The sequence below is a fragment of the Pristiophorus japonicus genome, chromosome 6 (assembly GCF_044704955.1).
Source record: "Pristiophorus japonicus isolate sPriJap1 chromosome 6, sPriJap1.hap1, whole genome shotgun sequence".
Lineage (NCBI taxonomy): Eukaryota > Metazoa > Chordata > Chondrichthyes > Pristiophoridae > Pristiophorus > Pristiophorus japonicus.
Genome location: NC_091982.1, coordinates 27,048,115 through 27,066,891, shown reverse-complemented (window position 1 = coordinate 27,066,891; position 18,777 = coordinate 27,048,115). Strand labels below are relative to the sequence as shown.

General features: G+C 47.9%; 1 protein-coding gene across 4 annotated transcripts in view; it reads left to right on the top strand.

Moving 5' to 3' along the window:
• The window catches only part of LOC139265595 (cohesin subunit SA-2), a 186,358-nt gene that overhangs the window by 51,191 nt on the left and 116,390 nt on the right, over window positions 1–18,777 (top strand). For 3 of the 4 annotated variants that reach the window (XM_070882706.1, XM_070882704.1, XM_070882705.1), the window contains one exon: window positions 12,188–12,339. The exons of the other annotated variant lie outside the window; for it this stretch is intronic. In XM_070882706.1, the coding sequence (XP_070738807.1) occupies window positions 12,296–12,339 (44 nt within the window). In that variant the 5' untranslated portion in view covers window positions 12,188–12,295. The remainder of the gene's footprint in view (window positions 1–12,187; window positions 12,340–18,777) is intronic. 4 annotated transcript variants of the gene reach the window in all.

The window sequence follows — 18,777 nt, the reverse complement described above, 5'->3', positions numbered from 1 at the left end:
AATTTTTGCAATTCTCTGCCCAAGAGGGCTGTGGATGTTTTGTTTCTGAATATATTCGAGGCTGAGATAGATAGATTTTTGAAGTCTAGGGGAATCAAGAGATATGGCGATCGGGCGAGAAAGTGGAGTTGAGATCGATGATCAGCCATGAATCAGTTGAATGGCGGAGCAGGCTCGAGGGGCCGCATGGCCTACTCCTATTTCTTGCATTCTGATCGCTTACATAAGAACATATGTTTGAAGGGAAGTGTGAAATTCCTATCTCACTGGTGAAGATGGCCTCAGAATTCAATGAACAATGTGATGGAAGAGTTATGTATGTTATCCTCACCAATGAAATGCATATTTGGTGCTCACCTGTTCTATTTTCTCTTTTATATTATGAAGTTGTAGCAAAATTGATTTAAAAAAATGTCTTGTTATGATTCATGTTTCACTATTGCTGCTGACTGAATAATTGAACAGTCCAAGTCACAAGTACGTTATGGCCAGCCTTATGAATAGAAATGGGAGGACATTTTTGTTCATTGGAGGCAATATAAAGGTTTTATCAGAATTAAACTTTAAAAAATTATTATTCTACCTCTTATGCAATATGTAGGGTGCTCTAAATTCAGAATTGCTGTCAGTTAATAATTAACAGACTTTATTTGCAAAGTAACGAGGAGACTATAAAGTGACAGTACATTAAAGAATATGTATATATAAGTCTTGAGTATGGTATGGCCTCCTTGAAAACAACACTTCTCAAACTTCCAACACAAGTTCTATTTCTGCCACAACTGTCATGCTCAACTCTGACCAAGTTCCCCCAGCTCCATCTCTCAGATTGGTGCTATTCTCCACAGTGTTGACTATCCGAGGCGACTAAAATCTTTCCTTTTCCGTTCCCATAGGCCCTGCAGTCAGGAAAATTCCAGCTTGTGGCCATCAAATTTAGCGACACAATATAAACGTAAAAATTTATAGCTGGTCGTGGCTTGGGATGCAGCTATGGAATTGCCTTGGAGTAGGGGTGGAGTTTCTCCAGTACTGAGCTTGGATACTTAAAGTGTGTGCTGCATTTTTACAGTAAAAGTGTTTAAATAAGTAAAATGGCTTCCCAGTTCAGTATTGTGAAAGCCCTGTTCTAAAATTTTGAGAATTGTTGAAGCAGTTTTCCTCCTTTTCGCCCCTTGGAGAAAAAAAAAGTACATCATTACAGCCCATCCCTCCCACCCCTATTACTTCCACATCACGTTTCTCCCTCTTCTCTGTGTCTCTTCTCCGATGACTCCTCTCCCTCGCCACATCAATGATTTGAGACTGATGTATCCTGTTTAAGTAGTGCTGTATCATTGGATCCCTTCAATTTTCCCAGAGTTTGGCACTTTATCTGCTACTCCCATCACCTGCCATTGTCCCAGACACATCATCCCTGCTGCTCTCAGACCGCTCAATCCCAATCCGACTGTTGCAACTCTTTGGGCTCGTCGTCCCACTACTTCGAAATGAGCAACTATTCTCCAACACATTAATAGTCGGAAAGTGTGAGGCCATCCACCTTGGGGGGGGGAAAAAAACAGTAAAAGGGAATATTATTTGAATGGGGAGAAATTACAACATGCTGCGGGTGCAGAGGGACCTTGGGGGTCCTTGTGCATGAATCCCAAAAAGTTAGTTTGCAGGTGCAGCAGGTAATCAGGAAGACGAATGGAATGTTGGCCTTCATTGCGAGAGGGATGGAGTACAAAAGCAGGGAGGTCCTTCTGCAACTGTACAGGGTATTGGTGAGGCCGCACCTGGAGTACTGCGTGTAGTTTTGGTCACCTTACTTAAGGAAGGATATACTAGCTTTGGAGGGGGTACAGAGACGATTCACTAGGCTGATTCCGGAGATGAGGGGGTTACCTTATGATGATATATTGAGTAGACTGGGTCTTTACTCGTTGGAGTTCAGAAGGATGAGGGGTGATCTTAGAGAAACATTTAAAAGAATGAAAGGGATAGACAAGATAGAGGAAGAGAGGTTGTTTCCACTGGTCGGGGAGACTAGAACTAGGGGGCACAGCCTCAAAATACTGGGGAGCTCATTTAAAACCGAGTTGAGAAGGAATTTCTTCTCCCAGAGGGTTGTGAATCTGTGGAATTCTCTGTCCAAGGAAGCGCAGTTGAGGCTAGCTCATTGAATGTATTCAAGTCACAGATAGATAGATTTTTAATCAATAAGGGAATTAAGGGTTACGGGGAGCGGGCGGGTAAGCGGAGCTGAGTCCACGGCCAGATCAGCCATGATCTTGTTGAATGGCGGAGCAGGCTCGAGGGGCAAGATGGCCTACTCCTGTTCCTAATTCTTATGTTTAGTAATAATCTACAGCTTCAGAACCTCCATTCTATTTCTAGACACCACCAGACTATATGACCTCTTCCCCACCCATTCATTATCATACGGATATAAAATTTGTAGAATTTTTTGTCATACAGTTATAAGTTTGCTCCAAAGTAACTATGCAGTTTTTATTTCTGAGAGGGGATATAAAATAGTGAATGAGATCTTCAGTCTAAATGCATCGGACAGCAATACAGTCTCCCCTTTTAGGAATTTCATGGAAGGGTGCTTCTTTTTAGAAAGATTTACTGATCATTTCAGAATGCAAAAGTAGCTCATTGTTGTTCACAATGGGGAGCACAATGTTGGAGTAAATGAAGCTGAATTCAATTCATTTTGTGAACAAAGACCAGACATAGCATGGGTGATACGAGCTTGTTCACTTTACCCAAAGTAGCTGGTAATTTTGACTTTTGATATGTTGACTAATTTTCAGTTATATAAAAAAAAATGAGTTCAATGTCTCTTAATGACTTGAGAATATTGTTAACACCCCCAGGCCTCATGGGTATTATAAAAGTTTTGTGCACAAAATTGAGTTGAAAATTATTTATATAGCTACAATGCTGCAGGCTATATGTAACAAGCTATATAGACGAATGTCGAGCAAAGTTTCCATTCTGTGGGAGTGGCAGTAAGGGTGCTGTGATTGGCTTTGATGCAGAGGAAAGGGAGAACATTCTCCAATGTTTCCTGCTATTGATTTTTTTTTGCTAGAAAGTGCATGTGTGGTGTTGCATGAGGTTAAGGTGTGGAGACTCATTCTGCAGGCTGATGTGGTTGCAATGACCATTTTAGCAAGGATGTTCTGTGATGATAGAAAGGTGATCTCAGAGAGATCTTTTAAATTATGAAGGGATTTGAGAGGGTAGATATAAAGATGTTTCCACCTGTGGGGGAATAAATCCAATAGGGATTTCAGGAGAAACTTGTTTAACCAGAGGGTGATTTAGAATGTGAAACTTGCTATCACAAGGAATAGTTAAGGCGAATAATATAGATGCATTTAAAGGAAAGCTATATAAGTACATGGAGAAAGAAATAGACTGATAAGCTGATGGGGTTAGACGATGTAGAGGCTTGTGTGAAGCATAAACACCGGCATCGACCAGTTGGGCTGAATGGCTTGTTTTTGTGCTGTAAATTCTCTGTAAACCTTGACTGGATGAAGTCGATGGCAAAGAATTTCCTTTGAGCCTCTCCGCCATAACTTTGCCAGAAATGTGGTGGAATGGTTTCCTGATTGTCCAATGATCATTGATATTTGGAATATGAAAATTTAGAATTGGTGCAAATTCTATTACCTATTTTGTGGCATGGTATGGTGTGCTGTGCAGGACAGTAATCATTCATATAGTTGTAAATAGCTTGCATGAATCTTGTTTTCCAGTTGAATGTTTCTGGGCAACGTTACCAAGAGGGCTTTTGGGCAAAATGTGAACCTTATGACAAAAGGTGGCTGCCAATAGCTTTTGACTCTGTGATTTGTGATTGGGCCAGGGCACTCGACCACAGGAAGAATATTGTTGAACATAAACCCTTGGTCTGAATGTGTGCTGATTGGGCAGATTTAATGGCATATGATGTGACCAGTGAATCCCTTGTCTCTGCAACGGATGTCATAAACTGAAGATAGAATTAGTGAGCTATTCCTTCATGAAGCAGCACCCAATTAGATTCACCAAAAAATGAAGAACAGCAATTAAGGACAAGCTTCCCCCACTGGCTTTTCCGGTGGTTGTTAAAGCCTCTGTGGAGCCATTAAGAGCTGCTGCAAAGCTGGATTGTGATGCAGAGTGTTGTGAGGTTTGATTGGGCAGTCGGGAGATTAAATGAGAGCAGACAGTGACATTCATCTGTAAGGGTGAGCAATTATCAAATGATTCAGAAGAATTTTTTTGCTACCATCTCCACATCGTGCTGTGAGCACAATGTTACATGACATTGCGCTGAGACTTCACCGAAAACTAAAAAATAGAAACTCACTTTTGGAAATCATGCAAGAAGGGGGGGAAAAAAGAAACAAAATAAGAGCATTTATTTTTAGAAAATGAAAAACACCTTTTTAAAAATAAGCTTGACATGGAAAAGAAATGAACAGGTTCAGCAGGAAACTAGATAAAAGACATCCGTGGATGGCACAGGTGGCGAGAAAGTCAGCCCAATAAATTTAATGCAAACTAGAATCAGAAAGCACTCACCAAAGAGCTCAAATTAAATACTGTTCATGACACCCAACTCTTTCAAGATATCCCTACATTTCTCACCAATGGGCAACCATGCAAAGACGAATGTGACATACAGTCACGATCTCATATACCTGACAACATCCCCACCCTATGTGAAGACAAATTTGGACACTCCTTTCCAGTTCACATCATATGCCATTAAATCTACCCAATCAGCACGCATTCAGACCAAGGGTTTATGTTCAACAATATTCTTCCTGTGGTTGAGTGCACTGGCCCAATCACAAATCATAGAGTCCAAAAGCTATTGGCAGCCACCTTTTGTCATAAGGTTCGGATTTTGCCCAAAAGCCCCCTTAACAACGTTTCCCAGAAACATTCAACTGGAAAACCTAGCTCAGGTGTCCCCATGGCTGACACAAAATCCCCCCCCCCCCCCCGGTCTGGTTCTCTCTTCCACAACGCCCCCCGGTCCCCTCCTTACCCGATCCCCTCTTCCACCGCCATCTCCCCCCAATCCCCTCTTCGACCACACCCCCAATCCTCCATCCGCATCCCCACTTCCACCCCCCCGATCCCCATTTCCTTCCCCACCTCGCCCTTCCCCACCTCCCCCTTGCCCCTCCCCCTCGCCCTTCCCCACCTCCCCCTCGCCCCCCCCCCCCCCCTTGCCCTTCCCCACCCCTCGCCCTTCCCTCCCGACCCCTGCCCTTCTAGTCAGGGGTGGTCAGGTTAAATTGGATTGGGCAGGTACTGAGCAAGGGGATGTCAGGGCCGGCTGGCTTGCGATTAGGAGTGTGGCAGAGAGATCATGGGGGGGGGGGGGGTGCGGAGGGCAGGTGGATTGCGGGGTTAGGCCAGTGATTGCGGTAGTTGGCAACGAGGATGGACTTCAATTTGTTCATGTCGGAGTTCTGCGCATGCGCCTCCCGGTGGCCGCGAATGGGTCTGGACAAAGGGTGGTTCTAGATAAACTGAGTTCTGTATAAGGGAGGTTCAACTTATACATGTATCTATGTAGTGATCTAATCTGTGGGAATTATGATTTGTGACCCTAATATTCCGGGAACAATTTGGCCATGGTTTTATGAAAGGGAAATCATGTTTGACACATTTGCTGGAGTTCTTTGAGGATGTAATGAGCAGGGTGGATAAAGGGGAATCAGTGGAAGTGGTCTATTTGGATTTCCAGATGGCATTCGATAAGGTGCCACATAAAAGATTACTGCCCAAGATAAAAGTTCACAGGATTGGGAGTAATATATTAGCATGGGTAGAGGATTGGCTAACAAACAGAGAACAGAGAGTCGGGATAAATGGGTCATTTTCAGGTTGGCAAGCAGTAACAAGTGTAGTGCCACAGGGATCGGTGCTCGGTCCTCAACTATTTACAATCTATATTCATGACTTGGATGAAGGGACCGAGTGTAATGTAGCCAAGTTTGCTGATGATGCAAAGATTGGTGGGAAAGCAAATTGTGAGGACTCAAAAAAAAATCTGCAAAGGGATATAGACAGGCTAAGTGATTGGGCAAAAATTTGACAGATGGAGTATAGGGCCCAAGTTTCGAGCCGCACCTAGAACAGCGCAGTCCCGACCTGGATGCTCGTTTTTCGCGCCACAAAGTGCGCCTAAAAAAAAACTTCCAGATTCTCCAGCTCGCTGCAGGTCGTTTGCAGCTCGGCGCAGCGCAGCACGAGCTGTAGGAGGCGGAGCCAGGTCCCTGTGCTGAAAACAGTGCCGGGACCTCTGCACATGCGGGCTACAGTGGGCGTGCATGTGCAGTCGCTCCAGGTGCCCAAAACTGTGTGGGAGGGGCCCGAAGCACGCAGCCCCTAGCCCTGGCCGAATGGCCTCACTGGGGCTGCGTGCATAAGGCTCCTCTCACGGCCAGCTCCTGCTTCCTCCCGACCCGACTCGACTCCCACTTCCCGCCCCCCGCCTCCGGACCGGACCCGACCCCCGCTCGCTGGACCCGACCCCGACCCCGACTCCCGCTTCTCCCCCCCCCCCCCCGCCACCGGACCCGACCACCAGGACTGGACCCGACCTGACCTCCCTCCCCCCGACCTGACCTCCCTCCTCCCGACCCGAACCGAACCGACCCGCAATCCTGACCCGACCCAACATCACCGACCTGTAAATCTGGTGCTGGAGACGGGCCCTGCCCGAAGTCTCGGGCCCGGCCCGTTCAGCCTCCCCCCCCCCATCTCCTTCACCCCCCCCCCCCCCCCATCTCCTTCCCCCCCCCCATCTCCTTCCCCCCCCCCCCCCCGTCTCCCTCCCCCCCCCCCCCCGGTCTCCTTCCTCACCCCCCCCATCTCCTTTCCCCCCCCCCCCATCTCCTTTCCCCCCCCCCCATCTCCTTCCCCCTCCCCCCCATCTCCTTCCCCCTTCCCCCTCCCCCCCCATCTCCTTCTCCTTCCCCCCCCCCTCCCCCCCCGTCTCCTTCTCTCCCCCCCCCCCCGTCTCCTTCTCTCTCCCCCCCCCCGTCTCCTTCTCTCTCCCCCCCCCCGTCTCCTTCTCCTTCCCCTCCCCCCCCCCCCGTCTCCTTCTCCTTCCCCCCCCCCCCCCCCCCGTCTCCTTCTCCTTCCCCCCCCCCCGTCTCCTTCTCCTTCCCCCCCCCCCCGTCTCCTTCTCCCCCCCCCCCCCGTCTCCTTCTCCCCCCCCCCCCCCGTCTCCTTCTCCCCCCCCCCCCCCGTCTCCTTCTCCCCCCCCCCCGTCTCCTTCTCCCCCCCCCCCCCGTCTCCTTCTCCCCCCCCCCCCGTCTCCTTCTCCCCCCCCCCCCGTCTCCTTCTCCCCCCCCCCCCCCCCGTCTCCTTTCTCCCCCCCCCCGTCTCCTTCTCCTCCCCCCCGTCTCCTTCTCCCCCCCCCCCCGTCTCCTTCTCCCCCCCCCCCCCGTCTCCTTCTCCCCCCCCCCCCGTCTCCTTCTCCCCCCCCCCGTCTCCTTCTCCCCCCCCCCCCCCGTCTCCTTTCTCCCCCCCCCGTCTCCTTTCTCCCCCCCCCCGTCTCCTTTCTCCCCCCCCCCCGTCTCCTTCCTCCCCCCCCCCCCCCCCCCGTCTCCTTCCTCCCCCCCCCCCCGTCTCCTTTCTCCCCCCCCCCCCCCCGTCTCCTTTCTCCCCCCCCCCCCCGTCTCCTTTCTCCCCACCCCCCCCCCATCTCCTTTCTCCCCCCCCCCCCCCCGTCTCCTTCCTCCCCCCCCCGTCTCCTTCTCCCCCCCCCCCCGTCTCCTTCTCCCCCCCCTGTCTCCTTCTTCTCCCCCCCCCCCCCCCCCGTCTCCTTTCTCCTCCCCCCCCCCCCCGTCTCCTTTCTCCCCCCCCCCCCCGTCTCCTTTCCCCCCCCCCCCCGTCTTCTCCCCCCGTCTCCTTTCTCCCCCCCCCCCCCCCCGTCTCCTTTCTCCCCCCCCCCCCCCCCCGTCTCCTTTCTCTTCACCCCCCCCCCGTCTCCTTCCTCCCCCCCCCCCCGCCCGTCTCCTTTCTCTTCCCCCCCCCCCCCGTCTCCTTTCTCCCCCCCCCCCCCCGTCTCCTCCTTTCTTTCCCCCCCCCCCCCCGTCTCCTTTCTCCTCCCCCCCCCCCCCCCCCCGTCTCCTTTCTCCTCCCCCCCCCCCCCCCCGTCTCCTTTCTCTCTCTTCCCGCCCCCCCCGTCTCCTTTCTCCCCCCCCCCCCCCCCCGTCTCCTTTCTCCCCCCCCCCCCCCGTCTCCTTTCTCCCCCCCCCCCCCCGTCTCCTTTCTCCCCCCCCTCCCCCCCGTCTCCTTTTCCCCCCCCTCCTCCTCCCCCCTCCCCCTCCTCCTCCCCCCTCCCCCTCCTCCTCCCCCCTCCCCCTTCCCATTCCTCCCCCTTCCCTCCCTCTGCTCCCTGCCTCTCTCCCTCTAACCCCCTCCTCCCCCTCCCCTCGCTGTCAGAAACACAGACACTGACAGAGAATGAGAGACATACACAGACAGACAGAGAGATAGAAACACTGACAGAGACACACTGGCGGGGGGGGCATCCCAGAACGCTGTTGGAGGGCTCCCAGTGCTGCAGTCGGTAAGTAGAAAATGTTTTATTTATTGATTTTTAAAAAATTATTAATTTTTTTTGATTGATTTATTGATGTTTTTATCATTTATTATTGATGATGGCTCTTTATTTGTAAAACTGAAGTGTTTAATGTTTGTAAACTTCCCTTTAAACCCCCCCCCCCCCCCCCATTCCCTACGCCTGATTTGTAACCGACGCCTGATTTTCTAAAGTGTAGACAAGGTTTTTTCGAGCGTACAAAAATCCTCACTTACTCCATTCTAAGTTAGTTTGGAGTAAGTTTTCACTGATGAAACTTTGAAAACAGGCGTAAGTGGCCGGACACGCCCCCTTTTGAAAAAAAATTCTGTTCCAAAGTGAAACTGTTCTAACTGACTAGAATTGGAGCAAACTAAATGGCGAGAATTTCCATTTCTAAGATACTCTGTTCTACACCAGTTGCTCCTAAAAATCAGGAGCAAATCATGGCGAAACTTAGGGCCTATGGGCCCAAGTTTCCACACGATAAAAAACAGGCGCCCCTCCGAGCTGGGCGCCCGTTTTTCGCGCCTAAAAAAAAACTCGCGATTCTGGAGCGTTCTGCAGCTCCTTGTCTGCCTGGCGCGGCGCCCAGGGGGGCGGAGCCTACACTCGCGCTGATTTTGTAAGTGGGAGGGGGCGGGTACTATTTAAATTAGTTTTTTTCCTGCCGGCTGCGCGTGCGCGTTAGAGCGTTCGCGCATACTCAGTGTGAAAAAAACATTGGCACTCGGCCATTTTTGTAGTTCTTTGTAGCTGTTTAATTTTTGAACATTTTTTTTAATAAAAGCACATTGCCATCAGCACTTGCAGCCTTCTCACTGTCTCCCCCCCCCCGGGTGGGCAGAACGGGCGCCTCCTCTCTCTCTCTCTCTCTCTCTCTCTCTCTCTCTCTCTCTCTCTCTCTCTCTCTCTCTCTCTCTCTCCTCCCCCCCCCCCGCGGGCAGAACGGGCGCCTCAGGCTGACTGCAGAATTCTCCGTGCCTGAAGCACTTTCACACAGGTAGGAAGATGGTTTATTTAATCTTTTCTTTGCTTATAAATGTTTATTCAGGTTGGATTTATTTGTATAATATTTGTAGAAGTATAAATAAGGATTCATTGTAGAATTTAATGAGTTCCCTTTCCCCCCCCCCCCCCCCCCACCTCGTTCTGGACGCCTAATTTGTAACCTGCGCCTGATTTTTTTAATGTGTAGAACAGGTTTTTTCAGTTCTACAAAAATCTTCACTTGCTCCATTCTACTTTAGTTTGGAGTACGTTTTCACTGTGGAAACTTTGAAATCAGGCGTCAGTGGCCGGACACGCCCCCTTTTGAAGAAAAAATTCTGTTCCAAAGGAGAACTGTTCTACCTGACTAGAACTGCAGAAAAACAAATGTGGAGAATTGCAATTTCTAAGATAGTCCGTTCTCCACCAGTTGCTCCTAAAAATCAGGCGCAAATCATGTGGAAACTTGGGCCCTATATGTGGGAAAATATGAGGTTATCCACTTTGGCAGAAAAAATAGAAAAGCAAATTATAATTTAAAGGGAGAAAAATTGCCAAGTGCTGCAGCACAGAGACCTGGCGGCTCATGTGCATGAAACACAAAAAGTGAGAATCAGGAAGGCAAATGGAATGTTGGCCTTTATTGCAAGGGGGATAGAGTATAAAAGCAGAGAAGTCCTGCTACAACTGTACAGGGTATCGGCGAGGCCACACCTGGAGTACTGCATACAGTTTTGGTCTCCGTATTTAAGGAAGGATATAATTGCATTGGAGGCTATTCAGAGAAGGTTCACTCGGTTGATTATGGAGATGAGGTGGCTGACTTAATGAGGATAGGTTGGCCCTATACTCATTGGAGTTCAGAAGAATGAGAGGTGATCTTCTCGAAACATATAAGATAATGAGGGGGCTCGACAAGGTTGATGCAGAGAGGATATTTCCACTTATAGGGGTAACTAAAACTAGGGGACATAGTCTCAGAATAAGGGGCCACCCTTTAAAACTGACTTTAAGATCAGCCATGATCTTATTGAATGGCAGAGCAGACTCGAGGAGCCAGGTAGCCTGCTCCTGCTCCTATTTTTTATGATCTGCAGGTACAGGGTATTTAATGACTGCTGCACTAACAGCCCATGTCTTACTAATCTTATTTCTGCTTGCTATCCTTCTTTGCCTGTTGGTCCTGCTCCCCATGGTCGGTCTTATTTATATTCAAAATTTTTGATGCAAAAATGTATTTGTGAACAGCACCATCATTGTTGCGCAATCTGCAAAGATGTTGAAATATGGCATATCTGTGTTCTCTGTTCAACTCTCATACTTGCTAGCTCCCTTCTAACTTGATGTCTGTACTCCTGGCTCAGTTGGCCCTGTAACATTCTCTGCTCCAGAACCATAAGCAGAAAAAAAGAAGTGGGCATTGAAGTGGGGTAACAATGTATGCTCACATCTAGAACATTGGAGCAAAGCCTGCTTAAGGCAAGTGGGAGAGACACAGCACTCGCTCATCGGCCTGAGTGCCAGAGAGACCTTTGAGCACCTGACTCGTACAGAGACTGATTCACATTAACATGCTTTTTGCCACTGGAAATTTCTCAAACAGCCCAACAGCCGAGGGTGGTCGTTTCAACATTTGAAGGTCGATGGATTGAGCAGATTATCCTTGCAGGTTTCCACACGTGTCCGTATCAAGGTGTTGAATTTGTCAGTTTAACTTCCAATTGATGGTTGCTATACATCAGCAACTCGTTTGTATCTTGCTCCCCTCTTAATTCTCGCTTTACCCTCTTAATTTTCTCTTGCCTCTCCTTGCACGCTCTTGCCCACTCGTGCGCTCTTGTCTATGCAGGTAAATAATTTTAAAATTTGCCACTTTCACCAGTCTCTGGCCATCTCACTCAATCTTCCTATATTCTGGTTGTTGCCTGCTGGCGTGTTCTCAAGATGCTCAGCATCTCACTCAAGACTCTTGATCTTTTTGAGCACACATCATTATGCTCCTGAGTCGCTATGTCCTTCGAGTCGTCACCATGGGTGTTCTGTTTGAGCTGGCCTGCTCGATAGCTATCACCAGTGCCAATGATGATCTCTGCTCCCACTAGTTCTCAGGCTCCTTCCTTGCCGTGGTTGCCAACTGGAGCTGTGACCTCCCTCACTTATACAGCAAAAAAAATACATCAGTTTTTGATTCTTGTCCTCATCCACTTTAAAGTACTGTTTCACATTCAAATAATCCTCCTTTATCTGTCATCTGAGACAGTGAGTGTTGACAAATGTTAAACTGTGGGCTGTTTCAATCTTGTCATCTTTCAGCTCCCACTTTCCAGCAAATGTTGCTCTAATTCCTCAATAGCAGTGAAACTTCGGCCGATTTCTTTCACCCTGCTCCCATGTACCAAGGGGTGCCAAGGCCAGTTACAGCTTCCTATCTGCTACCGCATTGACTGGGAATCAAGTCTGGACCTTCTGATCTGTATGGCTGAGTGCTACACTAGATGATCCTTTTACCTGTTGAGCTATATTTGCTGTAAAGTATAAATGTGAAGACACTAAAGGGGAGGTAGTCAAAAGATTCAGTTTATTTTTTCTTCCTTTCAGGTTTTGCGTTCTGTGACTAGAAGTGACTAGGTTGGAACTGAACACACTGCTATTGTGAAGTGGGGAGGACAAATATAATTTATTTTTGTCACAGAAGATGTGTAGGAGATGATAGCTGAACCTGAAATACCCACAGAATTTCATCTCCCTCAGTAAGTTGTTTAAGTTATTTAGCCGCACAATATTTTCCGTAATCAAAACTGCGAGTCTTGCATGTTTCCCAACTTTGTACAATTAATGTTTTTCTCTCCTTTCTTGAAGCCAGTGTTTTGGGCTGGTGTATGGTTTAGTGGGCTGAACAGCCCACCCTTGAGGCTATTCTTAATGTCACCCCCGACATTGAGTTTCAGCAGCCTGTTGGACTCTGGAGGACATCACCACCAAATCCAATTTTGTACTTACCAACACAGAACCCTCATTGATTTGATTTCCCCATCTCAGCCCAAAGTTATGGAGGGAGTGGAGTTGTAGTTCTTAGTACTACATCACATGGAGCATTTACTTTACTGAATGTTCAGCATAATTAGGCAGAATTTTCAGATTTGAAGCTCTCTGATGCATTGTTAATTGATATTTCCACCTACTGCATCAAGTCACCCACGTTGGCTTGATGATTGGAATCTTGAATTTCAGCATTTTATTTTTCCACTTACATCATAAACTGTAATTCCATATTTTTTTAAGGTTCCTTCTATATTTTGTTTTGTATCTACTTTTAAGGTACATCCTCTTAAAAAGATTGGCCCATTCAGTCTGTGACCAATGCCCTTAATTTCTCTAGAGCAATCTGGTCTGACCTGTGGATGTGGGGATTTGTCAGATTTCTTTTAGTAATATTGGCATTTTATTGGATCTCTTTCCAATTCTATGCCAACCTTCGTCTCATTGGCCTGGAGGTCCTTGAGCTGCTGAACATTCCCCTCGCCATACCAAATAATTGGTTCTGTACCAATTATTGTTTAATTAATAGGTTTAAATGAAATGCTGGGTTCATATTGTTTGTTGTGAGATGCAAACAGCCTGGATTTATGACCCTTTTCTGTTCTATGCTGCACTCCTAGGTTATTCCCAGCAGCAATTCTCAGTCTTTCCATCCTCCTGTTCCTGTCCAGAGGCAAGCCTGTATTCAGCGCTATGGCTCCATTCCCAATCCAGGTACTCCCACTTACCTCATTTGCTCTAGAGTTTGGAGTGAAGAGGTAGAGGATGGAGTGGGGGCTCACAATACTGTGTGAGACCCACTGGCAATGAGGTTCCAGTACAGATCCCTGGGGAACACTGACCCACATCCTGCCAATTTGAGTACATACCCATTGTCCCTATTTTTTGTCTCCTACCTCCGAATCAATTCTCTACCCATGACAATAGGTAAATTTTAACCACCTTTCAGGAGGTGGGAGATGTGTAGAGCTTTAGGGAAGGATATATAGATATTGGGGCCTAGGCAGCTGAAGGCACGGCTACCAGTGATGGAGCGATGAAAATCAAGAATGTGCAAAAGGCCAGAATTAAGGAATGCAGAGATCTCTGAGGGTTGTCGGCCGTGAAGAGGTTACAGAGATAGAAAGTGGCTAGGCCATGGAGGGATTTGAAAACGAAGGTAAGAATTTTAAAATCGAGGTGTTGCAGACTGGGGGCCAATGTAGGTCAGCGATCACCGTGGTGATGGGTGAACGGGATTGGTGTGAGCTAGGATATGGACAGCCAAATTTTAGTGGCTTGGATCCAAGGCAACTGCTCCGTCTTCCCAATATTTAATTGGAGGAAATTTCTGCTCATTCAGTACTGGATGTAGAGACAGTGGAAGGCGAGAGAGAGAGAGGTGGCGGTGAGGTAGAGCTGGTTGTCATCAGCATGGATGTGAAACTTGATGTGCTTTCGGATGATGTCATCGAAAGGCAGAATGTAGATGAGAATCGGATGGGGCCAAGGATCGATCTTTGGGGGACTTCAGAGGAAACGGTGCGAGAGTGGGAAGAGAAGCCGAAGCCATTGCAGGTGATTCTCTGGCTATGACTAGATAGTGATGGAACCAAGGGAGGGCAATCCCACCCAGCTGGGCAACTGAGGAGAGGCATTGGAGGAAGATGGTGTGGTCAACTGCGACAAAGGTTGCAGATAGGTTGAGAAAGGATCAGGAGGCAGAATTTGTTAGTCAAATTTAATTTGTGACTTTGATGAGGCCCGTTTCAATGCTGTGGCAGGTGTGGAAACCTGATTGGAGGGTTTCAAGCACAGTTACAGGAAAGATGGGCATGGACTTCGGAACCAAAAGCACAATCAAGGACTTTGGAATATCAATCGAGAGTCCGCACCATCCCGAACAGAGCAGTTCACTTGATTGGTGCCCCTGCCGTTGGACTCGATATCCACTGCCAGCACATTGGTTATAGTAGGTTACTTCAACAGCATCTTGCTCCCCTGTGACCTCTGCCACCGAGAGTAACAATGTCATGAGAACACCATCATCTCCACGATCCACTGCAAGTCACACACCATCCTGACTTGGATATATGTTACTATTCCTTTTATTGTTGCTTTATTCATGCCCTGAAATTACTTAACAGCATTGTGGGAGAATTGCCAGCACAAAGATTGCAGTGGTTGAAGAGAAAGCGCACTGCCACTTTCTCAGGGCAACTAAGGACAGGCAGTAAATGCAGCCTGGCCTTCACCAGCCACACCCCAAGAACAAATTAAAAATATATCATCCAAGCATATGATAAACATACGTGGACATACATCTGTATGGATTGTTGTCATAATGTTTATAATTGTATTCTCCTTGCATGTACCTCCCATCTCAAAATAATTGTGGTGATGGCAAAACTGACTTGGAATTGAATGTAAAAGAAAGAGTGGGAAATGGCGTGAAAAATGTTGGATGTGTGGGCGAAGAGAAACTTAACAGTTTTAAAAAAGTATTTAAATACCATAACTAGTCCTGTCACAAGAGGTGAGGACATTAAAACTAAGCATTAGCATGAAGTACTTCAGTACTCTGAACTATTACCTACTCAAAGCTTCACAAGGGAGACATGAGCAATATTATCTCCTAAAAACAAGAGTACCAAGGCAATATTCTGCTTGTACTTGGCTATTAATGGGATGAATGTCCTAGACAGACTGCAAGGACTTAAATAAAATGAATCCTCAAGGTTAGATGGAATTTATCTTGATGTTGACAGAGAGACTGGGGGGGACCTTTGTGAGACATTGGCCGTCATTGAGTCAGTGGACACTGGGGAGGTAAAAGTAGATTGGAAAACACGATAATTTGATGCCCGCTTTCAAAAAAATTGATGGAACACACAGATAAGAACATAGTCCTCCCATGTAAAATTGTTGTCTGTGCAACAACTATCTAGGAAACAACAAGCACTTGAGGCTTTATAAGGGGAAGATCCTGCTCGATCAGCCACCTTGAGATTTTTGAGGATGTGATAACTCAAGTGGACTGTGGTAGACCCTACGCCACTGCAATAGACTTCCAAAAGGCATTTGATAACATTTCACACAAAGGTTGTTAGTTATGCTCAAAACTGGGAATCCAAGGTAAAACTTGGGCATGGATAAGAAGCTGGCTGAAGAGTAGAAAACAGTAGCTACTTGTTCGAGGAGTCGTATCAGCTGAGAGGAATTAAAGTGGAGTGCCACAGGGCTTGGTGTTGGGAACACTTGCTTCTAATTTACACAATGATTTAGATTCAGAAACTATGCAAAAATTGGTTTGATTTGCTGACCCTGCCAAACTAGGAGGGGCAATGGAATTGAAGGAGGCTGCTCAGCAGTTATAAAATGAGTCAAACAAAATATGAGAGTAGAACAATGTCAGCTGAAATTTAATGTAGAGCAGTGTAAAGTGCTGCACTTCGGAAGGAAAAATGAGTAACACACACACTCCATGAGTTTGTTGAAATAACCAAGGATGAGGTTGAAAAAGACCAAGGAGTCTTAGTAGAGACAAAGCTCAATATATCCAAGAAATCAGAGCAACAATCTACAAAGCTAACGGAATTTTGAACTACAATACCAGACCTGTAGCACGCAAGTCAGAAGAAGTTGTGATTAAACTTTGCAGTCTCTATTCAGAGCGCTCCTTGAGTACTGTCTAACAATGATTGTTGAGAAATGAGGGAACCATTCAAGTACTGGAAGCATTGAAGAGACGTTCCATGAGGCTGATCCTTGGTGTCGGATCAAAGTAATGAAGAAAGGCTGGAAAAACTTCAGCTTTTCAGCTGGTAAGGAGTTTATGGAGTTACACGAGATAAGTAAATGGTATGGAATAGGTTATTCTGGAATACTACTTTAAATTAAGTTGCAAAAATATGACAAGGTGGCACAACTTCAAACTAACAAAAGGTAAATTTAGGATTGATATCAGAAAGTTCTTCTTGGGCAGTCCCTCAGAGTCACGGATGACTTGCTTCCGCACTAATACGAGTTCTCAGGTGACGGATGAGTCCAATGCAGGGCCTAGTCTCTGCCACAGGTGGGGCAGACGGTGGTTGAAGGGACGGGTGGGTGGGGTTCTTGGGTTGTCGCGCGCTCCTTCCACTGTTTGCGCTTGGCTTCTGCGTGCTGCCGGCGAAGAGACTTGAGATGTTCGGCACCTTCCCGGATGCTTCTCCATTTTGAGAGGTCTTGGGCCAGGGATTCCCAGGTGTCGATGGGGATGTTGCACTTTTTCAAGGTGGCTTTGAGGCTGTCCTTGAAGAGTTTCCTCTGCCCACCTGGGGCTAGCTTGCCATGTCGGAGCTCTGAGTAGAGCGCTTGTTTTGGGAGTCTAGTATCGGGCATGCGGAAGATGTGGCCCATCCATTGGAGCTGATCGAGTGTGGTCAATGCTTCAATGCTAGGGATGTTGGCCTGAGCGAGAACACTGACGTTGGTGCGCTTATCCTGCCAATGGATTTGCAGGATCTTGCGGAGGCAGCTTTGGTGGTACTTCTCCAGTGCTCGGAGGTGCCTGCTGTTCATAGACCATGTCTCTGAAGCATATAGGATGACAGGTATCACTACTGCTCTGTAGATCACGAGCTTGGTGTCGGGTTTGAGGGTCTGGTCTTCAAACACCCTCTTCCTCAGGCGACCAAAAGCTGCACACTAAAGGCGGTGTTAGACTTGGTCATTGACGTCTGCCCTTGTTGACAGTAGGCTCCCGAGGTATGGAAAATGGTCCACGTTGTCCAAGGCCTCGTCATGGATCTTGATAATGGGGGGGAGGTACTGTGTGGCGGGGGCAGGTTTGTAGAGAACCATTGTCTTACGGATGTTTAGTGCAAGGCCCATACTCGCATATGCTTCGGTGATGGTGTTGCCAATGGTTTGGAGTTCGACCTCAGTTTGTGCGCAAATGCAAGCATCGTCTGCGTACTGTAGTACGATGACGGAGGATGGGACGACCTTGAATCTGGGTTGGAGGTGACGGAGTTGAATAGTTTCCCATTTGTTCTGTAGATTAGCTCCACTCCAGCGCGGAGCTCATTGAGGGTGAGATGGAGCATTGCAGCAAGGAAGATCGAGAAGAGCCTTGCTTGACCCAGGTCCGCACGTGTATTGGGTCTGTGGTGGATCAGTTGGTCAGGATCACGGCTTGCATGTCATCGTGAAGCAGGTGGAGGATCGTGACGAACTTTTGAGAGCAGCTGAATTTGAGGAGGGCACTCCATAATCCCTCCCGGTTGACAGTGTTGAAGGCTTTTGTGAGATAATAGAAGGCCATGTACAGAGGCTGGTGCTGCTCCCTGCATTTTTCTTGAATTTGGCGCATGGTGAAGATCACGTCCATTATGCCCCTTAGTGGGCGGAATCTGCATTGCGACTCTGGGAGGAGTTCTTCAGCCACTGGGAGAAGGCAATTGTGGAGGATTCTTGCAATGACTTTCCCTGTGGCAGACAACAGGGAAACTCCTCTGTAATTACCGCAATCAGACTTGTCACCTTTCTTGAAGATGGTCACGTTTACAGCGTCTGAGATCCCCTGGCATGCACTCCTCCTTCCAAATAAGAGAAATGAGTTCATGGATTCGTGCCAGTAGTGCTTTTCTGCCATGCTTTAGTGCTTCTGCTCCTGAGGCCTTGTTGTTCTTCAGTTGTCGGATGGCCTTTTCAACCCCTTGCTGGGATGGGGTTGTGCTGAGGTGGTGGCAGGTAGCATGCTGCAGGATGGAGTTGAGAACACTCGCGTCAAAGAGAGAGTCTCGGTTAAGGAGATCTTCAAAGAGCTCCTTCCAGTGGGCACTGACTGCCTCTCTGTCCTTGATGAGTACCTCTCCGTTTTTGGCCCTTAGTGGGGTAGGACCTTGGGTGCTTGGGCCATAGGTGGTCTTGACTGCGCTAAAGAATCCACGCACGTCATGGTTGTCGGCTAGTTGCTGCATCTCCTGCGTTTTCTCCATCCACCATCTGTTCTTTAGGTCGCGAGTTTTATGTTGGACTTTAGCCTTCAGACGTCTGTTGAGCTGTTTTCTTGCCCTCGAGTTGTGTTGCTATTTCCAGTTCAAGAATACCTTGCGCTTGTGGCCTATTAACTCTTAGATCTCCTGGTCATTCTCGTCTAACCAGTCTTGATGTTTCCTGGTGAA